At 42.2% G+C, this 25,732-nt stretch overlaps 1 protein-coding gene and 1 non-coding gene across 2 annotated transcripts; both read left to right on the top strand.

Moving 5' to 3' along the window:
• Positions 1-25,626, top strand: LOC133500035 (inhibitor of nuclear factor kappa-B kinase subunit beta-like). Its single transcript, XM_061818592.1, has 21 exons — positions 1-105; positions 3,968-4,062; positions 7,907-7,983; positions 8,533-8,601; positions 9,563-9,651; positions 11,532-11,621; positions 11,697-11,821; positions 14,936-15,043; positions 15,129-15,258; positions 15,728-15,922; positions 16,012-16,126; positions 19,382-19,505; positions 19,577-19,728; positions 21,002-21,063; positions 22,421-22,521; positions 22,607-22,656; positions 22,748-22,847; positions 24,355-24,502; positions 24,615-24,712; positions 24,885-24,978; positions 25,059-25,626. The coding sequence occupies exons 1-21, from the start codon at positions 1-3 to the stop codon at positions 25,116-25,118; spliced, it is 2,187 nt and encodes a 728-aa protein (XP_061674576.1). The 3' UTR covers positions 25,119-25,626.
• On the top strand, positions 10,558-10,639 carry trnas-aga (transfer RNA serine (anticodon AGA)). The gene has a single exon. It is a non-coding gene; the product is annotated as a tRNA-Ser (tRNA).
• Positions 25,627-25,732: the final 106 nt, after the last annotated feature.

Below are 25,732 nucleotides of genomic sequence, written 5' to 3'. Positions count from 1 at the left end.
ATGAACCGTGTCCCCCTTCACCAGCCACAGAGCTGTGGGCCCTGGGAGCTGAAGGAACGTCTGGGGACCGGAGGCTTTGGGAACGTCACTAGATGGCAAAATAAGGTTCGCATTGGTGGAGCATTTTCACTATCTCACACGTGTTGCTGTTAAAAAAAAAAAAAAAAAGCCACAACATTAGCTACACTTGCGAAGTCTTTCAGCAAGATCTTCCAGCATCAAAAGCGCCTACAAAAGTGCAAGTTCCCCATGCCATAGGCAATCACACACCCTCACGCCATCATAGTTGGTGGCTTTTGAACTTTGCACTGATAATAATCCAGATGGTCCTTTTCACATAGGACACGATGTTCAAGATTTCTACAAACAATTTGAAATGTGGACTCGTCAGACCACATCACACTTTTCCACTTTGCGTCAATCCATCGCAGATGAGCTCGGGGTGAGGTCCACCCTGAACCGGTTACCAGCCAATCGAAGGGCACATAGAAACTACCATTTGCGCTCACATTCATGTCTTTGGACAATTTAGAGTCTTCAATTAAGATCGCATGCATGTTTTTGAGATGAGGACCAAATTATCGCATCTAAAATGTGTTGCACTGTATTTGAATGAAACATGGGATGTTCAAAAAAGGTTTTTTTGTGTTTGTGAACAATATTTGGTCAAAATAATAACATTTTAGACACAATTGCAAGGTATAACGATTTTATCCAGGATTTAGCATTGGTGAGTACTCAAATGTAAGGACATTGTACATGTATTCATACTTGTTCGGACAAAGTCTTATTGGTGAATTTGTTGAATATTTTTCAATTATTTCTAAAATCATATCTAATTCATTCCATTGACAATTATGATGCGGTCTACAGAGCCCACCTAGTTTTAAGCCTCACCGAGTACATTTGTAAAGGAAATACCATTTGGTACATACATACGCTGCAGCTGTCCAAAAGCCGCAAGTGCCCACATTGAAATCCACATTCAAACACGAGATATTTACAAAGGAAGACTCTACACAGAAAGAGATTAATGCTAGCGCTGCGCTAGCTAACGCTAGCTTGGTGCTAACGCTTGTGCTAATGCTAGCTCCACGCTAACAGGGCCGGTTAAAATAAAACTTAGCAGTAAATATCAATGAGACGCAACAGTAACACAGCAGCAACACGCTAGCACAGTGCTAACGCTAACCGGCCCAGTAAAAGTCACTTCCTCGGCACATATATTCCACCGGTGTTATTCCTACATTTTCCGCACGAGTGCCCCCTTGCAGCCGTTAGGAAAAAAAATGCACAAATTAGCCGCAAAACCGCAGGATTGAAAGCGTGTGAAAAAAGTCCCAGCTTGTAGGCTGGAAATTACGGTACATTCAGTACCTCTACAACAATAGTAAAGATGTTTTTACATGAATACATGACAGTGGAAATGAAAATTGCTCAATACAATCTTTGTAAGAAAAGATTTTGGATGGTCCTCTTTTATTGACGTTGCACTGTTAGGTTGTGAAGTTGTACCTGAGGTGTGATATACATGTTCATTCTCATTTTTATACAATTATTCATTTAGGAGACATTGTAATTTGTCCAATAAAGCATTAAATGCATTCAGACGGCGATTTCCCGGCCATGTCCTTGTGCTTCCTAGTAAATGCTTTCAAGGAAACTGACTTTTCTCACATCCCGAGTTAATAATATAACTGTTTATATATATTCTGGGCTCCTAATGAAAAGGGAATTTGTTTTGGTAAATACTTGGCATCACGCCAAAGAAGCTTTTCACTTCTGGAGAATAAAATCTGATCGAAATCAGAATAATGACATCACTCCTAGTCATAGGGTGAGCGCATTACGGGATGTAGAATATGGAAGTATGAGCTCACACACACTGAGCGAACCTTCCTCTTCCTCTCTTTATGGGTGTGCTTTCCTTGTTTTAGTCACTGTCAGGTGTGTATATGTTGAGCATGTTACATGATAAGAGCTTTTCTAATTTTGAACTGTTTGTACAGTTTGTACTGTAAATATTTAAAAATACAGAGGAATGACTGGGTACAAAGTAGCAAAGAATTTCAGTGCTGCTTGTTTTGCTGGCAACGCGTGACCATTAACCATGTTTTAAAACAATCACAGAGGTTTCCTCTTCTTCTTCTTCTTCTTCAAAAAAGAAAATTCAAGCTGTTTAATTCCACTGACAGTTCAAGTTTACTGTCAAACAAAAAGAAAGTAAACCAGTGATTTACTTAGTGTATATAATACAACCACATAGTTTTACCACATATGTGTTGGTTGCCACTCGGAGGTTAAGTTTACCATGTGTTACCATGTTAGTTTAACCCTCACGAAGAAAAGTACAAAAAGAAAGTGGATGGCTGGATGAAAATCATAATCATCTCAATTTGAAGTATTTTTGAAAGGTTACAGTAATTCTCGGCCTACAGAGTGCACTTAGTTATAAGCCTCACCCAGTACATTTGTAAAGGAAATACCATTTGATACATACATACGACGCAGCTGTGTAAAAGCCGCAATTTCCCACATTGAAACCCACATTGAAACACGAGATATTTACAAAGAAAGACGGTATACAGAGCATTTAACGCTAGCGCCGCCGCACTAACGCTAACGCTAGCGTCGCGCTAACAGAGCCGGTTAAAAAAAAACACCGGTAAAAATCACTCAGACATGCCAGTAACACGCTAGTGCAGCGCTAATAGAGCCGGACCGGTAAAAGTCACTTCCTCTGCACATATATTCCACCGGTCTCACTCTTACCTTTTCCGCTCGAGTGCCCCCTTGCGGCCATTAGAAAAAATGCACAAATTAGCCGCATCACCGCATGAACCGCAGGGTTGAAAGCGTGTGAAAGAAGTCGCAGCTTATAGGCTGGAAATTACGGTAACATTAAACCAACAATTTGTACTCCTTTTATCGAGAAAAACACGTAAGGACAAGAAAATTGGTGCGGTATTGTAGGACCGTCTAAATTTCATCCTGTAGCAATTTGTTGCAAGCCTTCAAATGTTTTTCAACTGATGTATTTCATCACTGTTTAATCCTTTTAAACAGGGGTGTCAAACTCATTTTTGTTGCGGGCCACATTCTAGTTCTGGTTTCCCTCAGAGCGCCATTATGACTGTGAAACCAATAAAATCTTAAACAGCCTCATCATAGTTGCACATTAAATTCATGAACCAGTTTTGGAATCAGAAATCAAGGGTAATGGGTTTTTCAACTATTGTTCATGTTTGGTAAGAAAACATGCTTGCAATATCTTAACGTTATCATTTATGATATGACTGAAATGTTGGTACAGATTTGAAAAAAAATCATGAAAGTTGATATACATGATTTGCAGGCCAGATTTGGCCCCCAGGCCTTGAGTTTGACACCTCTGCTTTTAAACATCATCTGTAACATTACTAAAGCTGATTTATTAAATCTGTTGTCGGTTTAATATTATGTAATCACAATGAAAGAAGTAAGTTGGGTCACTTACAGAAGTGCCTCCACACCTCACGATGTTTCAAAAAAAAGGGGGGGGGGCGCGGTGGGGAACTGGCAGAAGCAGGACATTGAGTACCTGTGGAGGGCACCGCTGATGATTAAACTTCCTTCTTCCCGTATGGATGACAATGCTGCATTATTGTTAGAGCGCAGATCACGTTACGGGAAGCAGTTTAACCTTGGTGACGCCGTGAGAAACAGGAAAATAGATATGTATACATTTATTGCTCATCACTTCTTTAATGGATTGTAAACCACATGGAAATCAAATGTTATTTGTTCTCTGCCGGCAATCACATTCATCTGATATAAATGATAAATCACCTCAGAATTTGCTCGCCTTCCCTCTTCTGTTAGTAGTAATGTGTAATTCAAATCAGTTTGGTAGGTTAGCCTTTTATTTTTTCCAAGTGTCTTTCCAGTTTTCCATTAATAATCCTCTATTTTTATCGTGTGTTGGCAGGATACAGAGGAACAGATCGCAATCAAACAGTGCCGCCAGGAGCTGAGTGAGCGGAACAAAGAGAGATGGTCTCTGGAGATCCAGATCATGAAGAGGTTAGTTTTCATTTGGTGTCAATGTTACGACATGAGAGACAGCCGTGCCTTGAGATAAGAGTGACCCGACTTACACATTTTTCAAAATAAGAGCTGCATGCAAAAATTTGACATAGCAGCACTTAATGGTTGAAGTAAGCACAACTCACTTAACAGCAAGTAGCAGTTTGGCAATTCTTCCAAAAAATAGTCTATAAGTATATTGTTAAACCAAACACAAGTCAACGAGAATTTAAATTTATTTAAAACAAATACATAAACACAGTTATGCTTAACGAGAATCTGTTTAGCTTAATAGTAACGAACAGTACAACGTCATAGACAGAGCAATAAATGGAATAACACTTAGACGATGAATATTTGAACACAAATCATGACGCAACATATGTAGACATACAATACTGACAAGTCATATAATCTTAATCCTTAGTGAAAAATGCCTAGTATTACTGCAGTTTACTGAGTCAGTTGTGAAACTCTTCATTCTTTGTGTGTGTCCGTCTTATTCCTTGAAGCAAAAAAAAATGTTCTTTCAATTATTTTTTAATTACAACAGGACTCTGTTAAGTTTAGATGAAGTTGACTGCCCTGCAAAGATTCCTGACCTCAACATGATATAAATCCCTTTTGTCTCATTTATCGTGCGGACTGAGAGCTTGGCCTTCTCATTGAACATCACTCAGTGACCTCATAAATGTGCTTCTGGAAGAATGGTCACAAATTCCCTACACACATTCCTAAACTTTGTGGGATGCCTTTTCAGAAGAATTAAAGCTGTTATAGCTGCCAAGGATGGATCAACATCATATTAAACCCTGTTGATTTAGAAGGGGATGTAACTTCAGATCGTATGCGAGTTAAGCCAGGTTAGCGAATACTTTTGTCATTGTAATGTTTTAGCGTTATAACACTGGCACTCATTCGCCCATCCATAGCGTTTTCCATTAAGTGTTGGCATAAGGTCAGCGGACTCTAAGGCAACGTTACGAGATAGTTTGAAATACAAAATGTGTGATTCTCTTCTTTTATGTGGAGTTTGACAGTTAACTGCTGCTTTGGAAGTGAGTTGAGTTGCGTTCACTGGCACCATGCAGCCTTATATCGTATTGTTCTGAGCCAACCTGGATAATGGGTGAATAACATCCATCCATCCATCCATCCATCCATCCAGTTTCTTAGCCACTTATCCTCACAAGAGACGCAGGAGTGCTGGAGCGTATCCCAGCGGTCAGCGGGCACCCTGAACTGGTTGCCAGCCAATCGCAGGGCACATCCAGACAAACAGCCGCACTCACAATCACACCTTGGGGCTATATAGCGTGTCCAATTAATGTTGCATGTTATTGGGATGCCGGAGGAAACCGGAGCGCCCGGAGAAAACCCAGGCAGGCACGGGGAGAACATGCAAACTCCACACAGGCGGGGCCGGGATCGAACGCGGGACCTCAGAACTGTGAGGCCAACGCTTTCCAGCTCACCCTGGATAGTATAGTGTTCATCGGGTTTTGTAACTGTATGGTTTCAATCTTTATCTTGTCGGAGGATCATGAACCCCACCTGATACAAAAGTTTCTGACACCAGAGAACACTTTTTGCTCCAACATCACAAAACGGTTGTGAGATTTCATTTTACTCCGCACAAATTCACGATACTGTCTCTGTCACCAATCCGTTACAGCAGCCCGGACATCACTGCGTCTCCTCGACTTTCATTTTTGTCTAAAAACACAGAGCTGATGTGACTTGCTAAAAGTTAACTTGTCTTTTCTTTCTTTTCTTTCACATAATGATGAATTTTTGTCTTTAATGGAAGGCTCCCACCAGTTTTATCTATGTACCACTGTATGTTACTTTTATTTTTCATATTTCAAAAGACGTTAGTTTTAGCCAATGCCATTCCAGCAGTGCAAATTTGTTTTGCCTCTGGTGAAGAAATCAGGGATTTTCCTCTGTATTTTTACCATGCAATGTCTGTGTTTCTTTTCCTTAAACTGTTTGAATCAAAAAAAGAAAATAGAAGACTTGACTTTTGCTGTGACTCACTGCGACGCATTCCATGACATGTGTTTGACATTTGAGCGTTACACCTCCATCAGTTTTCTGAAAACAAACCCTCTGCCCTGAAATAGAAAGACCGGCACGGGGGATTTTAATTATAAGAGGTTTGTGTGGAGGTGTAGGGTTGTTTCTGAATATTGTGCGGTTATTTCTAACAGAATAATGTCCCACATTATCGTTGTGCTCCAATTCGGTGTCATCACATCTTCTCACGTCTGTGTTGTGAGCATTTGACTTTTTAGGCACAAGAACGTTTCAATTTCACGAGTGTGTTGTTCTCAGACAGCCGTAGACCTCTCTTGAACCCACACTGTGACTTTTTGGCACAAAAAGTGCGAGGGGAAAAGTATTATATAATCACACCACAAGTGTCAACATGCACACGTTCTGTAAAAACATGATTGAAATGGATTTTGGGGTTGAAATGTTCTCTATTTTTAAAAAGGTTTTAAGTGCCTCCTAATTTAGATTGTGTTCCTCTTCTTCAATGTGCTTTTAAATGGAAAATACTGTATCTTCTCAATGAGATCATATGTTCGCTCCCCTGAGAGCATCCTGCCATTCGTTATCTTTGGAACACGTTTTTAAAGTGTTCAGTAATTTGAAAAATGAACATCTTATTATTCTAGGGGCCACCGCGTGTTTTCATTGGCGAATGTCCGGGGTGACGTCACGGACAGTAGATGCAGCCAATAAGGCGACCACTTAGATGTCAAATGAGACTTCCGCAACTTTGCGCATGAATGACGTGTTCTCCGCTCATATTTATTTTTTCGTGTAGATATTGAAGTGAATATTGTTATATGTATTTTTCATTTCAGTATCTATTTTAGAATGCTTATAGGGATGACACTTGACCTTTAAGTTTCTTAGATCATTTCGGTATGGTGTTTTTACTAGTTTGTGTGTGAGCATGTATGTTTCATGTCATTACAAGTTCTTTTCATCTGCGTCCCTTTGGACCAGTGCAAATAATCAGTCATCTGGATATGCAAGAGAGTAATTCCCTGGTCTCCTTCCACTTTGATAGTGTGTTTTATTATGTATCAAGGGATTCAATCAGATGTTACGGTGGATTCTACATGCTTTTCTTCCCAACCGCAGTCAACGACCCTTCAAGTTCTCTTGGTAATACTCAGATGTAAACATCATATATCTGGCAAAATAAGGCCATTAAAATAAAAGCACACCAGTTATTACTCCTCCTCAAGCCAAAAACCATTGATTAGAAAATACTCGATGTCACGGTCTTGGACATCACTGTGGACTTGTGAAGTTGACTAATCTGAACGAACCCCTACTCTCCATTGCAAGATGCTTGAGTTGACTTTTGATTTTTTTTTCTTTACTGTGAGTCAGTGATCTCTGCAGGGACACAGCACTCATCAGTCATATTTTTGGGTCCCGTATTGTTTGAGGTAAAGAGCGGCCCCGTCCAACGTCTGGTGGTGCTCAAGGTTTCCTCCTGTTAAAAGGGCGTTTTCGCCACCATCGTTGCCAAGTGATTTACTCACGAGAGATTCATTGCGTGGCTATAATATCATAATAAAGACACCTCGGGGGAAACATGCCCCATAAAGAAAGGTTTCTTGTGATGACTTGTTGTGGTAAATGGAGGTGAATCGCTTTATTACGGCTTCTGTATCGCACCGATTTTATCCAATACAACTTGTTCTCATCCCTGGCATTCGTGACACAATTTAAAAGATTAAAGTTCACGACATCTGTCCAAACACACTCAGGTTGGATCACGTTAATGTGGTGGCGGCAAGGGAGGTTCCTGAAGGGATGCAAAAGCTCGTCGCCACCAACGACCTGCCACTCCTGGCCATGGAATACTGCCAAGGAGGGGATCTGAGAAAGGTATAAACTTATAAAGGTCTGGTCTTTGTACTATAATGATAAACAGATATGCAACGTCATGTGTGCACTTGGCCTGAGGTTTTGAACTCGTGTCAGCAAATTTTGAACTTTTTTTTAATACATCTGAAACCAGTGAGTATGCACCCTGAGGCTATGCAGATTATTAATACCAGACAAAACAAAATACCAGCCGTCACAAACCACCAAGCCCATGAACAGCAAAAGAAAGCAGTAGACAAATTGTGGTTCAGTTTCATTCTCTTGGTCAGGTTTCCAGTAGTGGAGCTATTGCCGTTTATCATTATAAATTGTCAAATAAAACCTTTGCTGATTTACCAGTTTGTTCCCTCTTTATCCACAATGAAAATCAACAGCTTTGAGTCCATTACGGAGTTTCTGTGTTGGAAATGAAACCTGTGCATGAAGAAAATGTTCTTAAATGGATGGAAAATTCTCTAATGGGAATAAAACAAGGACCTGTTCTAAATTATAAGACGGGCAGATTCATGACATGGTCCTGACTTTTCCCGGTCTCTCTTCCCTCCCCAGTATCTGAAGCTCTTGAGAACGGCTGCGGAATGCGCGAGGCCTCCGTTTTGATTTTGTTGTGCGACATTTGTGAGTATCACCACAGCAGCCTCATTGTGACTTTGGTGAAAGTGTAGCTGTCGTTTGATTAATTATGCGTCTGTGTGAGCTGGCAGGATGATTAGCTTCCTGTCGTTTGAAAACCGGGGCCCTTTTGACCTGTGTCATGATGTCACCGCTGATCCTCAACCATGGCTCTTAGTCACCATGGCGACAGCTCACACACAGGCAAAAGCATACGTCAGCCATCGGACAACGGCGTCGCTTTCGCAACGTACAAGCGCTCAGTGCAACATGTGGCGCTGCTCTCCCAATGTGTAAACTTGACACAAGGCACATGTGGTTTTGCTCATTCGTATATCTAGTAACACACACCGGTGCACATAGATGGTTTTTCCTGTTGCTCACGGATGGGCTTTTCCTGGTAACGTTTGCCCCCCCCCTTACAACATGGTAATAATGTAATAATAAAGTCAGAATGAATACACGCTCTGATTCTCATCTACATCACACAAACTACTCACTCTTTGACGCATGCATTTCGTGACGTTCATGTTTCGGGTAGACTGTTTTTGACGCCAAGTGGATGCTTGTTTTAGCTACCTCGTAGTCATCTCACGCCACAGGAGCAGGCAAAGACCAGACCATACATATCTGCTACCTCATCATTAAATCACAAATACATTCATGGTGTGCAGACCGAAAACATTCGAGCTGGAAATTTCTTCCACTTGGGATATTCCGTACTATATTTCATATATCCGATTGCTTATTTGAAATGGATGGGGGTTTTTTTCTGTCAGTATGGAGTGCTGTTAATAATCAAAACATTAATAAGGGAAAAAAAGCAAATAAATGATTTGAGCAAATGGCTCCAATATAAGTGGAAAAAAATGTAAGTCATTCTGAATTCTTTCCGTACCCACTGTACAGTATTTAGCAGTGAATCGTTGAAGTGGTCCCATTTTGTTTTCGTTTTTCTTCCTCTTAGCCTCAGCTCTGACCTACCTCCACAAGAAGCGGATCATCCACCGAGATTTGAAGCCTGAAAACATTGTGCTGCAGCAGGGGGAGAAGCGGGTGAGTTCAATCACTTCTCGCCCGTGACAGATACGCCCAAACCACAAAGACAAGGCCTTTTGTTTTGACGGGAGAGAATGAGTCGTCACCTATAATGTGCCTCACGACGACTTTATGATAGGAAAACAAATCCTGCAATTTATCCCTGCACTTGTAAGCTTTTCTCTTCTCTTTATTTCTGGACTTGTTTTTTTAAGGTTATGTCACGACTCGTCACGTTGTCCTCTAGCACAATTGACCATTGACAATACATGAAGGCACATTTTAGAGTACTTAAGTTAAGTTAAGTTATAATTCCTCAAGTGAGTTTGAGTTTAATTTGTCAATGTCACTTTTTCACACAGATGAATGCCATTTTCTTCAGCTCAGTATTCAAATTTCAGGTGAAATTTCCATGGCTTAGAAGTTGTAGCGCCACATTGGTTTAGAATGTGCTTGACAGCCTATGAATGCAAATTATATAAAAAGCCTTTCAAGCAAAAGAAGAGTGAGGGAAATGTTCCTAAAAAATGTTGGGGTCCTAAAATCCTCAATGTTTTAGCTTGAACAAGTTGGAATTTTCTTGTAAAACACACTCCATATGTGGCTCAGCATCAGCTGCTCTCCTAGTATTTGGCTTTTTGTGTGTGCGTGTAATCCTGAATACAATAAAAGTTCTCAGAAATTAAAATTGTTATTGTGAGGCATGTAACTTCAGTTTAATATATGATGACTTAAAGGGGCTGCATCCTTTAACAACGTTGTTAGTGATTATATGCCAAAACCAAAATGGAAATGACAACAAAAAAGATCTATTCCTAAATCATCATCAAAGATTTCGTTAGTTACAAATTTGATTCCTTTAACTGGTAACTTTTGGTGCCGAAAGGACGGCTGGCATTGCTGAACCTGAAGATGTTAAGCAACGTTGTTGTGGCCGAGCGGTTAAGGCGATGGACTAGAAATCCATTGGGGTCTCCCCGCGCAGGTTCGAATCCTGCCGACAACGTCTCCCTTTTGGTGCAGAAACTGGTTGTCGGTCTCACTAAAAGACCTTACTTTAAAACCAGAGCATTATGCTTTCAAGCTTGTCAAGATAAAAACTGAAAGCCAGTCATTCCCAACTACGTTGTGAAAGATCATCGTTGTTAAGTAAAATCAATTAGTTTTACACACATTGTCTTTTAGTTCAAGCTTGGTGTTGATACTAGGTAGAAGAATCTAGAGTCAAATGTTTATTTTAGTCTGTGCCACGGTGTGCAAAGAACATACAAAGCCATCCATCAATTTTCTGAGCGGCTGATCCTCGCAAGGGTCACAGCAGTGCTGGAGCCTATTCTAACTATCTTCAGGCAGGAGGGAGGGTACAGCACATAGGAACAAACAACAACTCACATTCGGATCTACGGGCAATTTAGAGTCTTCAGTTAACCCATCATGCATGTTTGTGTGGGCAGTTTTACGGGAGGAAACCAGCGTGCCTGGAGAAAACTCCTTCAAATTCAAACAATGCCCAACCCTTGTTCCAAGGACCATCTGTGTCACGAAGTCGGAGGCGTTCAGTTCAATAATCCAAATTATTTATTCTCAATCAGAGGAAGGCACTTCGGACATGGCAAACAATTCCAACATGGGCCAGGCAAAGCCAGAATCAACACTGAAGTGATTAGAAATGACAAAGAGAGATGACACAGGCCGTGACATTAAAAGGGAGTTGAGGACACGTGCCACAGGTGGTGCACATGGAAGAGGGACAGGAAGGAGTACCGACATGACAGGAAGACGCAATCAAAACAAAACTGCTATTTAAGAGACTGAACACAACCAAGCCTGAAACTGCATTCATGTACACGTGGTTGCGATAGCATGTTTAACACAGTTGTTTTATTCTTCCGTTTCAGTTGATCCACAAGATCATTGAACTCGGTTATGCGAAGGAGCTGGACCAGAGCAGCCTTTGCACTTCCTTTGTGGGAACATTGCAGTACTTGGTCTGTTAGACACATTACACCTGTGGCATCCCAGGCTTGTCCTCCTGAACACCTTCTTCAATTCTTACCTTTCAGGCTCCCGAGCTGATTGAGAGGAAGAAGTACACGGTCGCTGTGGACTACTGGAGCTTTGGGACATTGGTGTTTGAGTGTATCACAGGATTTCGGCCCTTTCTGCCGACCTTGCAACCTGTTCTCTGGTAGAGACTCACCTTTTGTTTCGACTAACGGGCTTCTCTTTTTTTTTTCTGCACTTTGCAGTCAGTCAAGGAATTACACGATTAGACAAATTTTCCAGAGTTTTCTTCACCTTTGCCCCAGTTACATGACCATTTCTGAACAAATTAGGAACACACAAATAAGCCAAAGTCGACGGGAAGAATTGCAGGATATGTGTGTTGTGCCAAAATCAATGACTCTTGTCCTTCACTTTTATACTGCATGAAAGATATAAAACCTGAGGGCAGGTTTGGGTTACAAAAAGAAAAATAACCTTCCATTGTTTCAAATTTAAGTTTGGTATTTGCTTTCTACTTTATTCTACCATTCAATTATTAACTCATGCACACCCTGCCGTTATTAGCGGATTTTAAAAAGCACACAGAATATTGTGTGTGACAATGTGAGCACTTGAACCTATCAAAAGAAAGAGTAGACTCTCTTCTTTCACCAGAAAAAAATGATTGTTTCTAGCATTTTTTTTTCCTAATAAGCACTAGAACATTGGTTGGTTTACCAAAAACACAGATTTCTAACAAAAAGCAAAGAAAACCAGCTTTTTCAAATCATGTTCAACCTATATTTAATTGAATACACTACAAAGGCAATATTTAATGGTCAAACTGATAAAATGTTTGCGTAAAATCATCATTACTGTATTTTCTGGATGACAGCGTGCAACGGATAACAAGCCAGGCACACTATTTTGCTTCCTTGAATTACTCAGTCATCAAACAGGTTAAGGACAATGTTTGTCAACGTACAATTGCATTTTCGGATTTCAACATCTATGGTACATATCTTCAATAAGTTTCAGAGAATCTGGAGAAATCACTTATTGTAAGCGGGATGGCTGAAAACCATCATAAAATACCCGTGCCATTCTATCCCTCGGTTGGCACTCCATCTAAAACCGACATCAGTGTGTAAAGGATATCACCAAATGGGCTCAGGAACACTTCAGAAAACCAGTACCGTAATTTCCGGCCTACAAAGCGCACCTCATTATAAGCCTCACCCAGTACATTTGTAAAGGAAATAGCATTTGCCACATACATAAGCCGCGAGTGCCCACGTTGAAACGTGCGATATTTACAAAGAAAGACGGTACACAGAAAGAGTTTTCTGGGTTTTCAAAGTTTTAATACCTTAGCATAGCTTCACATAGCAACAACACGGTAGCACAAACAGGTCTGGTAAATTAAAAAAAAAAAAAACATACCGGTAAAAGAAAAAAAAACAGCCGCAGCAGCTACAGAGTCGTAACACGGTAGCACAGCACTAACAGGGCCGGTTAAAAAAAAAACAAAAACATACCTAAATCACTGAAACGCGTGGAAAAAAAAAAAAATACCAGTAAAAATCACTGAGACTCGGCAGTAACACAGCGGCAACATGCTAGTACAGCGGTTGTTCGTGCTTATTTCTGCAAGACAATGCCAAACCACATTCTGCACATGTTACAACAGTGTGGCTTCGTAGTAAAAGAGTGTGGGTATTACACTGGCCTGCCTGCAGTCCAAACCTAACACCCACTGAAAATGTGTGGAGCAGTATAAAGCATAAAATATTACAACAGAGACTCCAGACTGTTGAACAGCTGAAGCTGTACATTTAGTAAGAACGGGAAAGAATTTCACCTACAAGAATTCAAGAATTAGTATCTTCAGTTCCCAAATGTTTATTGAATTCTGTTAAGAGAAAAGCTGATGTTAACACAGTCATAAAACTCAAAGTGTCATGACCCTGCCGCTCCAGCCTGGGCTGTGCAGGTGTCCGCGCGGTTGCTCTGATTGGGAGGTGCACACCTGCGCCTCATGCAGCCTGATTATGCTGTGTATTTATATGACCCCGATGACGACTGGTCGGCGCCAGTTCGTTGAGCTTCCAGCCTGGGCTGTGCGGGTGTAGTGCACGTCGCAGTGGGAACGGACTCGCCACCTTGCCAAGTGCACGCGCAGCGGGAGGCACCGGGGAGCACCCGGCCGGGGCGTCTCCTCTGGCCGCCACGCGGAGGTCCCGGGTAGATGGCCAAGCGGGTTCCCTCATACGGATTGGTGTACTTAAACCTACCGGGCAAAGACGCTCGGGTGCTGGAAACGCGGGGAGGTGAAACAAACTGACTGGGATGAAAGATCGGACGAGCAGACTCATAATCAGAATAATCAAAGTCGTACTCCGGCAGCCGGTCATACAAATCACGGTCCTCCTCATATTCCGAAAAGTCAGAGTCCAGAAGAATATGAGGAGCCGGACGGGTCGTGTTCGGGACGTATTCATACCTCGCTGGCGGAGCGTAAGACACAGAAGCGGAGGACGTCAGGGAGCCTACCCGGATTGGACAGGCTTGGTCCTCTGGCCGACGGTCTACCTTCCGTCGGTCCCGTCCGAGTCCTGCATTTGGGAAGGTTCGTTCTGTCACGTCCCATCGGAACGAGAGTAGGACTAGGACAATGCAAGGTAGTTCGAGGAGAAACGTTTATTGTATGCCGAGGTCGGGGATCGAGCAGGCAGTCCGGTGCAGCGGCGGTAGTTGGGACGTCGGGCGAAGAGAGCAGGTGAGCGGGCAGGCACGAGTCGGTACACGGGAGAACGATCAAGGCAGCCAGAAGTATCAAAGGAGTCGGGCTTACAAGGGTGGTCGGAGAACGGGCGAAGGTCGGTACACACAGGTTGTCGATCAGGGATATGAGAGTGCTGGAACGGGACATGAAGGTCAACGAACTGGCCCCGGCCAGTCGTCATCGGGGTCATATAAATCCACAGCATAATCAGGCTGCGTGAGGCGCAGGTGTGCACCTCCCAATCAGAGGCCCAGGCTGGAGCGGCAGGATCATGACACAAAGTTCATGTATATTTGCTAAAAAAAACTATCTTGTCTCCATAGTGTATTCAATTATTTATAGGTTAAACATGACTTGAAAATCTGTGAATTCTCCTTTTATTTTTTGAACACAAAATCCCAACTTGATTGGAAATGGTGTTGTATGATTCAAGTCTTGTTTGGACCTCATAAGATGAGTACCTAAATAAAAGTAATGTAATAAAGGTGATTTCCAACATCCTAACAAAAGTTTTTCTTGTGTCATTGCAAGGCACAATAAACTGCGACTGAAACAAGACAGTGACATTGTCGTCTACGAAGACCTGTCCGGGGTGGTCCGCTTCTCCAAACATCTTCCTCAGCCCAACAACCTCAGCAGGTCACCTACATCTGCATTGAAATACTAGTTTTAGTAAGACATACTAGTCATGTTGGTCTCATTTTTCGTGATGTGTATGTGACAGTCTTTTAGCGGAGAAGCTGGAGAGGTGGCTGCGGCTGATGCTCAAGTGGTCTCCCCAAGAAAGGGGCAAAGACCCGGATGCCACGCCCAGCAACTGCTTCTCACAGCTGGAACTTATTTTGCAGCTCAAAGTGAGATTTTATCACACTTATTGTGAATTTTTGCCTCAGTCAGAAGAGTTTGTTTTCTTTGGTTTCCGGACATGGTCTTTTTTGTCATCTTTTCTCAGAGTATCCCAGAATTGGAGTGTTGTCTGTTGTTCCTATTAAACTTTGGTGACAATCCACACATCTTTATCATTGAAGAAAGTATCTAAATTACAAAAATAAAAAGCTTTTGTACCGTATGACTGACTGGTGACCAGTTGTGGGTGTGGTCTCCCATTCGCCCAAAGTTAGTTGGGATAAGTTCCGGCACTCCTGCTACACTTGTTGGGATAAACGGCTCAGATCATGGATGGATAAATAGATGAAAGAAAAAAGCTTCTCTGTCCAATCCCTCCAAATCATGTCAGCGGAGTTGTCATTCAGATTTTGACTACTGTCACGATACTGTAGTTCACTTGTTGTTTCAGCTCCATTTATAGTCTATTCTTTACAGATGGTTCACGTATTGAACATGACCACCGCCAAGATCCTGAGTTACGCGGTTGTGGATGACGAGACCGTGGCTGAGCTGCAGAAGAGAATTGAAGAAGACACAAGCATCCCTGCGGCCAACCAGGAGTTGCTGCTGGAGGCCGGTTTAGCCCTGGAGCCGCATGGGTTGGCCACACAGTGCGCCATCGATTATGCCGTAATGATAACGTCTCATTTCGCAATGTGCTTTCATCTTGGACTCTTCAATGAGAATGCATATCGACGCGTCATGTCTCACATCTGCAGGAGATCGATGGTCGGCGGACGGACTTCCCTCTCATCTTTCTCTTTGATCGCTCCTCTTGTAGTTATGAGCCACCACCGACTCCTCGCACCCTTCCAGAAAACATCTGTTTTGTCCGTGAGTGTCCACAATCTTTCTCTTCATTTCAGATATTATATTGGTCTTAGTCCATGCCAAAGAAAATATATATATATATTTTTTTTGTAACTCAAAAGTGTGCAAAACTATGTTGTTGTGCAAGTGCGCATCAGCTAAGGTATTCATTGTAGAGTTATTCTTCATTTTAATGTAGCGTAGATAATTGTCGAAATCTGGGGTCGGCAACCTTTAACACTCAAAAGAGCCATTTTGACCCGGTTTCCACGGAAAAGATAACTCTGGGGGTCGCAAACACTTTTTGACATCTGAAATGAAGCTGTTAGCCAATATTTATTTTTTTGCGTGTCATACATTCTCTAAAGAATGTGTGTGTGTGGGTGCGTGTGTTTGTGTGTGTGTATATGTACAATGAAGAATATAAGTATTTGAACCCTCTGCTATATTGCAAGTTATCCCACTTAGAAATCATGGAGGGGTCTGGAATTTTCATCGTAGGTGCATGTTCAGAGAGATAATCTAAAAAGAAAAATCCAGAAATCACAATGTATGATTTCCATCCATTTTCTTTGCCGCTTATCCTCACAAGGGTGTGCTGGAGCCTCTCCCAGCTGTCAACGGGCAGTACAACCTGAACTGGTTGCCAGCCAATCGCAGGGCACGTGGAGACAAAGAGCCGCACTCACAATCACAATTTAATTTAATAATAATTTAGAGTGTCCAACTAATGTTGCATGTTTTTGGGATGTGGGAGGAAACCGGAGTGCCCGGAGAAAACCCCCGCCGGCACGGGGAAAACATGCAAACTCCACACAGGCGAGGCCGGGATTGAACCCGGGACCTCAGAACTGCGAGGCCAACGCTTTACCAGCTGATCCACCATGGCGCCAAATGAATAATCAAGAAAGAGTTCAAAGCTAAACCTTCTTAAAAGCCATAGTCTTCAACCTCTTATCAAGATTATCAAGACTGCATTCTTGACACCCTCTGGCAGGCTGTTCTCGAGGTGTGGGCTGTCATGTCACTTTGTTTTTGTTCTAACTTTTGGAACAAAAGGCCGGTAGAAGAGGACATCAAGACGTACGAGGGTTGATTAATACAAATGAACAGATCACAGACATAAGTCAGTGCAGGAATAAATACAAGTGTAAAATATATTCTTATTTCTTTTCAACAATTTGGTGAATTTGAGAAATTATGAATATTACAGAAACAGAGTATACAACTAAATAAAAACATTGTAGTCGGCATTATTTTTCGTCGTCATTGTCAGATTCCGCTTTTCCGCAGGACTAATCAGGAGAAATGTCCTGACCGACTCTCCAGTTAAAGGGTTAAGCTGCCCCTTTACCCCAGCCGACTCTTAACGCCGTGCGCGCAGGGGGACGGGAGCTTCTTATGTCGGTGTTGAGATGAATTCGCCTAGGTGTACTAACTGCCTTTAGTTTTGCAGAGCCAATCAGGTCTGCCCTCACTTATCAGCCCCTGTCGAGTAACCTTACAGAGATTAAGGGAGAGAAAGTGATCGCTCCGCTTTTACAGCAGCTTCATCTCTTATGAATCGATTGCACTTGTCATTGACCTAGTAAATTTAACAATCCTTGTTAGGATCGTACGGATTGGTTTTATCTTAAACTGGAGATTATCAATGAGTGACTGATTTAAAATAGAATTTTACGACTAAATGATGTTGTCGGTGACTATCGATCTTTGACGAGGTTGAATGGTAGTAATGAGACAACTCAATGAAAGAATGACAAGGATAGATGAAAGTGGAATTTTTAAGTATTTAATAAAATGATCAAAATTGTACAGATAACATTCATTACTCACTCCCGCCAGTCGCGGGGTACAGTTGCGATGTTAAGGCAAAATTCGATGTTAATTGAACATAAATCACTAAAAGGTTAAATGATTTAAATGATAACACTGATAGTAAGTAGGATGAGATAAATGATAAAAATAGTAAAAGGTAATAAAAATGAAGCAAGATTAAAAGCATTAGAAACTCGGGAAAGTAGACGTTTTTTGAGCCTGTTAGGGGTGATCAAGTCCTATGAAGCTCGAAGCCCAATTTAGTAATCAGGAATTTTAGGATTAAGGATCAGTCAAGGCAATTTGCCCTTCTTAGGTAATCTCATAATATCGCTGGTATTATCCTGCCATGACCTTATTATAGTAGTTGTTTTACTTGCGCCCAATCTTAAATGAAGTAGTCCAAAATAAGCATCCCAAGTTGCTCGAAGACTTCTCCCCGCCAACTTTCCACACAACTATTACACCTACAGAAGGACCTTGTCTCTTTGTCAGCGTGAAACGAACAAAGAGCCCCGGACTTCCGTATCCAAGGTTTTTTTTATAGCTTTTTAGTGGAACATTCTGGAAAGTGTTGGGTGAATCTACGCCCAGTGGGAAGGGTTCACTTTGTTACCTTATTGGGCCCCTTTCGCCATCCCTGGGTTGACTTGTCACGCCCCTCTTAGCTCACTTAAATTTGGGCGAGGCGCCCGCAAACTCAATTGTCATTTTCCCTTTAATCAACAGGTACATCCTTTAAACATTTACCACAAACTTGCGTTGACTTTCACACTAGTTTTTAAGCAATCGCATAAATGCGTCAACATTCTTGTGAACACAATTCTCTCACGCATTCTCAGGCTTGTTCTCATTGGTTGCACATCGTGTGTTGCCTTGTCTGAGAGAGACAGTCATACACAGGTTATATTCTTTTGATATTCGTATGCAATACAAAGATATAAAAAAAAATAGGTTTTTAAGGTTACTGACTTTGGTATAGGTATGTAATGCGGTAAGATGCTAAGTGGGAAGGCTACGCTTACCAGAGAGATGTTTGCCGTGCTGGCAACCCAATCAAGTATAATTTAGTTTGGTGACATCTGGTGTTTAATTTGAGAGTTGGTTCTCGGGCTCAGCTCAACACATGAACACAAGCCAAGACTATCGATTCGCTCCATTGCAATTCGTGGCATGGCAACTTACTTGACATTATTTATGCAAAATTTGTCAAGTACCCTTTTTCCACATGTACGATCCCGACATTTTTATGATTCAATTCTTTACTATATACTTTTGTTTGTGATTTCCCACACTGACAATCACGGAAACAAGGCAAATGCAAACATTGTGTACATCATAATTCCCATTACTGACTAAAACTTTTTTGTGCGCCGGTAATAATATCAGCTCAAACCAGCTTCTTGAAGTTGAAATTGAAAATGGTAAAATAATCATACTGTATGTCTTCTTTTTGACCAGAAAGGGATCCAAAGCACAATCTTCCTTACAGCCCTCTGAGGAGAACTTATGGCCAGGCGTGGCACACCATTCGTTCGCTGAAGGAGGACTGGCAGAGACTGCAGCAGGGACAGAAAGCAGCCATGTAGGAAACACACCCATATACACACATACATAAACATGCAAGCTTTACCAGTACTTGTATTTTCCTTCCAGCATGAGTTTGCTTAGGCACAACTCATCCCTGTCCAAGCAGAAGAACGAGATGGTGTCCATGCACCAGAGACTCGTGGCCAAGTTGGACTTCTTCACTACCAGCCTTCACATAGACATGGACAAATATCAAGAGCAGACTGCCACTGGGATTGGTACTGTGTGAACTTTGGATAAGTTAAATGGTGTTTATGTTGATTATCATGTTGTTGTAAATTTCATGCGATTTATTCGATCATATGTCACAAACGTCTTTTGGAGCCAGGGCACCATGGTGCATAAATGCTCTCTATTTCAGTGTTGGTGGAAATAATAATCGAACTGTAATTCCTAATTTAACCACAAGAGTGAGCAATTTCAATTCTGGATATAGTACTGAAGTCCAAGTCCTACAAATAGTGAAAAGAATGCCATTGAAGCATCCCGCGAAAAAGTTTATTATTGCCTATATTAATAGTTTAAATCATAATGTTTCAAAAAATATAATGCCAATTAGTTATTTCAAGCTTAACTTATTACTAGTACCCTTAAAATTAAATGTTTTACAGATAATATGAGGGAAAAAAATGCTTGTGAGGTGCATATTTGTACATGTGGCGATGTCTCATTTTCTCTTCCAGTCATGACTCAGACTAAACTTTGTCCCTCCCAGAGATTTGTCTCTCAATTCAAATATATCACTTCAACCAGTACAGCAGGTGCCGAATTTAGAAAATTTTGGAAAGACCACAAAAAAATATGCGGGGTATTTCTGTACACTACTTGGTGGGTGGAAACAAAGAGGCAGTAAAATTGCGTAGTAAACAGACAACACTAATGGGCGTTTTATGTAATTTTGACGGCGGCATGGTGGTGCGACTGGTTATAGAGCGTCTCCCTCACAGTTCTGAGGATTGGGGTTCAAATCCCAAACTTCACCTGTGTGGAGTTTGCATGTTCTCCCCATTCCTTTGTGGGTTTTCTCCGGGCACTCCGGTTTCGTCCCACATCCTAAAAGCATGCATTTGTCGTGGATACTCTAAATTGCCCTTAGGTGTCAATGCCTGTGAGAATGGTTGCTTATTTGGATGTGCCGTGGGATTGTCTGGCGACCATTTCAGGTCTTACCCCGCCTCTTGCTTGATGATAGCTGCGATTAGGGTCCAGCACGCCCGCGACCTTAGTGAGGATAAGAGCAATGGAAGATGAGTAAATGAAATGGCTACACTACCAAAATGTACAAAAAGAAAAAAATATATATATTTGGAGATATGCTGTATGTCTTTCCCTGGACAGCGACAACACTGTTTATCATAAACAATTGGAGGACTTTCTGTGGGATACATTAAGTTGTCTTGAATCTTGAATTTTCATTCCCCAATGTTGTCCCCATCGTTTTATTCCTATCTTCATGAGAAATGTAAATGTGGAATTAATTTTATTCTCTAGCTTCAGAGAAACTACTGGGAGTGTGGAGGGAAATGGAGCAGACTGCCAGCAGCTGTGGTCAGGTACGAAAATGTGTGTGTGTTTCTGTCTGCCTGTCTGTCAGTGTACAGCATGCATAGATCATTTTACACACTCCCAGGATGCATGTCATTGAAACACTGAGTCCCTGCAATTTATTACAGAATACATATGCAGTAATCTTACCCTATGTCAGTACTTTGTTCGCGGTCCCACAATATTACACATTTTATTACAGGTGTTACTCAATTTTTTTATACTGTCCGTTCAATATTCTTCAGTTATCCATTGCTCTTCTTCTCTCTCCGCATGTCTTCATCCTTGTCATGAGAGCAAATTTATTAGGAAGATATTTCTTCCCAAAAACTTCCACAAGAAATGGTCATTTCATTGATGTTTTTTATGACGCTGATATAATGATATGAGAGCACAAGATAGGCTTAAATGGAAAAAAATGACACGCTGTGGCGACCCCTAATGGGACAAGCCAAAAGAAGAAGAAGAAGAGCTTAATGATTCAAGTGCATCATTTTTAAGAACAATTCACTTTTAATTTTTGTCTTCATCCATTTTCTGCTCCGTGGATACACGCACACACGGCCAATCAGACCAAGGGTCTCCGCTCTTCTCTGATTGGTTTAGAGACCATAATAAAACCCGTCGTGTATCTGCTTTCAAGTCGCACAAATGTTATTTCCTTTTTTTGTTTGATTGTTATTTTTTTGCCATACTATTCAGAAATTGGGCGACGTGGTGGTAGAACTGCAAAGCATTGGCCCCACAGTTCTGAGGATCCGGGTTCAATCCGAGTCCTCCCTGTGTGGAGTTTGGATGTTCTCCCCGTGCCTGCGTGGGTTTTCTCCCACATCCCAAAAACATGCAACATTAATTGTACACTCTAAATTGCTCCTAGGTGTGATTGTGAGTGCGACTGTTGTCTGTGTCCATGTGCCCTGCGATTGGCTGGCAACCAGTTCAGGGTGTACCCGGCCTCCTGTCCGTTGACAGCTGGCATAGCCTCCAGCACTCCTGTGACCCTTGTGAGGATAAGCAGCGAAGAAAATTGATGGATGGCTGGATGGATGGATGTTCAGAAATTTGGGCTCCTATGCGAGCAAATTATTCTCACTCTAGAGTCCTGTCAATCATATGCTGGATTTTTCAACACCACACTACAATATTAAGCCATGCGTCCAAAGACGCAGATTCTTTTTGCTTTAAGTATCCCGACTAATTTTTTGGGCATCTCAGACACGGGACACACATCAAACAAGATCCCTGATTATGTACAATACGAGTGTATTCTCACTTGCTCTCAAAGTGACCCAAGCTTTGGTGTGTGTGTGTGTGTGGTGTGTGTGTGTGTGTGTGTTGTGTGTGTGTGTGTGTGCGCGTGCACAGCCCAAAGTGAGTGAACTTGAGGAGGAGATGATGCACCTCCAACAAGACATTCTGGATGTTCAGCGTCAGCCGTGGAGGAGCGGAGAGGCTTTGGACACACTGTGAGTCACGACTGAAGTTCCCTCTTTGAATTTCACGTAAAAAGACACATTTATACAAAGAACTGCATTGTGAATGTGCTTTTAGTGAAGGAAAGGCCATGGAGATGCTGCGCAAACTACGAGAGAAACCCAAAGGTTTGGATTCATTCTTTCTTCTTCTTAGCACTTTTTTTTCCTTTTCAAAAAATGAACTTTTTTTATTCTGATTTCTATCTGGCGCGCCCAGAGCAACGTTGTTCTGGGGATGGTCAGGAGGTGCTGCGTCTGGTGCTTCAGGCGGTGCAGTTCTACGAGAGGAAGCTTCGTGACTTCTACACGCACCTCAGGTACTGACGTGGATCCACTCCAAGAAGTTTCTGAGCAGATCTGAAAAATGTATCACAGGGGAGTACTGCAATTTGCGGACTAGTCATAGTATAATCTCCAATAGAGCAATTCTTTCCATTTTTTTGCATCATTTACTATTTTTAATGGTTTCTTGAATCTTATTCATATATAGTTTATTTATGACTCACAGCTCTGAGGTTAGGATTAGGTTGGGGTTAGCCTGTGTAGAGTTGGCATGTTCTCCCTGTTGCATGGGTTTTCTCTGGGCACTCCAGTTTCCTCCCTCATCCCAAAAAAACATGCAACATTAATTGGACACTCTAAATTGCCCCTAGGTGAGATTGTGAGTGCGGCTGTTTGTCTCCATGTGCCCTGCGATTGGCTGGCAACCAGTTCAAGGGTGCACCCCGCCTCCTGCCTGTTGACAGCTGGGATAGGCTACAGCACTCCCCGCAACCCTTGTGAGGATGAGTGGCTAAGGAACTGGATGGATGGATGTTACCAGGATAACTAAGAAATTACTCAACCCATTTCTACACAAATTTGAGGTGCTCTTGCCAGGATAGGAAAAGTTCCCACATGTGAAAAGAGAACAGGACTACCGTTTCGGTCCGTCGTGCTGCTTCTCACATGGTCTGGAAAAGCCATGACAGGCTCAAACTGACAACAAATGCCTTCAGAAGGCAGGTCTGTTTAAAAAAAAACATCACTGTTGGCAGGATTCGAACCTACGCAGGGAAACCCAGATTGTTTTCAAGTCCATCACCTTCACCACTCGGCCACAACAACACATCTGTGCTACAGGTGGAATGATCACCTATTTGCTTCAAAAAAAACAAAAGGCACCTCTGTCCTATCCTGTCCTGTGCTTCATCATTTTCTATGTAGGCCTATCTCCTGCATCCTCCCCTCTCACACCAACTGTCGTGTCTTCCATCATTTCATCGATCAAATTTCTCATTGGTCATCCTCACGCCCCCTTCCCCGGTAGCTCCATCCTAAACGTCCTTTGACCAATATACTCACTCTCTCCCCTCTACACATGTCCAAACCATCAAAGTTCCAAGTTACACACTGTGGACAAAAATATGACAATAGAACCCCTAAACATGTTGCTAGTCCCGTACCCTGCACAACGTCTTGTGCCCAAATCCAGAGAAAATGTCAACAGCAGAACAGTTGAGTGTGCTCTCATGACCGAGTGGTCAAGGCGATGGCTAAGAAAACCATTGGGGTTTCGCTGTGCAGGTTTGAATCCTCCTGGCAAAGTATGTTTGTAAAACAGAACTCAGTAGGCTTGCACTGACTGTTTTATTGTTCAATTCAACATTTGCTGAGATGAGCTACTTACCGCGTTTAGGAAGTTATCATTTTCAGCAAGATTCAAAGCTGCACAGGGAGACCCCAATGGATTTCTAACCTTAACCGCGCGGTCGTAAGAACAGATTGCACTGATGACACCGCTTATCAAATGTTCTGCAGACTCACACACCTTAATCCTTGCAGTAAGACGAGTGTTTGTCGTCAGCGTGTCATGGAGCTGCTGCCAAAGGTGGAAGGTGTGGTGCAAGAGATGGCTGAGAGCAAACAGGTCCTGATGGGTCTGCAGGAGAAACGCCAAAGGGAGCTGTGGAACCTCCTCAAAGTGGCCTGCGTGAGGAAAACTTTTACACATCAAACGACGTTCCTGCCTCGTATCATTAGGAACACGTGGGCGAGGGATCTTCTGAATGAATTGACTCGGATATTCCAATTATTTCCTGTAGAGTAAAGTTCGAAGCCCAGTAAGTGGGAGTCCTGATGGATCTCGTGCACCTTCTTCAGTGCCTCCTCTGATGACCCCCCGGCACAGTTTACAGCAGTTGTGAGTACACGCAAGTGCTAGAGGCCCGCAGGTGGGCGTGAGTCCCGGAGTAAATGTATTTTGCGGAGCCGATCAATACTCTGCACTAATTTGTGACGTTATCATAGCTTAACTTTTGTGACAGATGAACTTTTTCAACAACCACAGCGATTTCTATTTCTGCCCCGACCAGGGACGAGTCTCTGGTGGAGGAGAGCAGGACCTTTGAGAGCCGACTGCAGAGTTTGCTGCACGACACCATTCAGGAGTCCGAAAGCAGGATGGAGGTCGGCGGGACATTTTCATTTCACACTTTCACCCAAATTCATATAACATAATCGTTCTCACTCAGTGATTTGTGAACCAGATGCTGAGGGAGTGGACGTGGCTGGAAGGGAACAACAGTTTCTCCAGAGACCTGTCGTAGAGATACGTCGACTCGCTGCCATCAAATGCACGTTTGTGCAGCTTTAACGGGGACACGCCCCTCATCCTTCATAAATTTACTTACTTACTTACTCACGTCTTACTTTTGTCCAGGGTAAACTGTTGTTTACGGTCCAAAGAACAAAACCTCAGACTATTCCACAGCCTCGAATGTTATTCATGCATTGTTTTATATTAAAGAATAGTTGGGCAGTATTGTATCTCGATAGATACAATATGATTATGACAGTGATCTTTGAGCCCAGTAAATTGATTAGACTATAATGGAATCCATAGAATCTGGTCTGAAGCCGTTTCACGATTATAAGAAGTTTTTCTCCATTTGTCCAATTTCTACAGTGCTTGTCTTGGAAGTTATTCCAGCAGACTTTGACCGAGAGACAGGACCGGGTCCTCCTTGGACTGGGCAAGAGCCAATCACAAGGCAGGTTTTAAACAATCGTCCCCAAAGATCCACGGTGGGAGCTCATCCAGTGGAATTTTTAAACCATTACTGGCACCTGGACTTTGGTTGTTTATTGAAGACATTTCACTTTTAATCCATGTTCTTGTAGTTGCCAAGCGTGGCTAATGAATTACCGTGCATACCAATTG

Source organism: Syngnathoides biaculeatus, chromosome 4 (assembly GCF_019802595.1).
Source record: "Syngnathoides biaculeatus isolate LvHL_M chromosome 4, ASM1980259v1, whole genome shotgun sequence".
Classification (NCBI taxonomy): domain Eukaryota; kingdom Metazoa; phylum Chordata; class Actinopteri; order Syngnathiformes; family Syngnathidae; genus Syngnathoides; species Syngnathoides biaculeatus.
The sequence above is the reverse complement of the archived record's forward strand: the minus strand, read 5'-3'. Positions and strand labels throughout refer to the sequence as shown.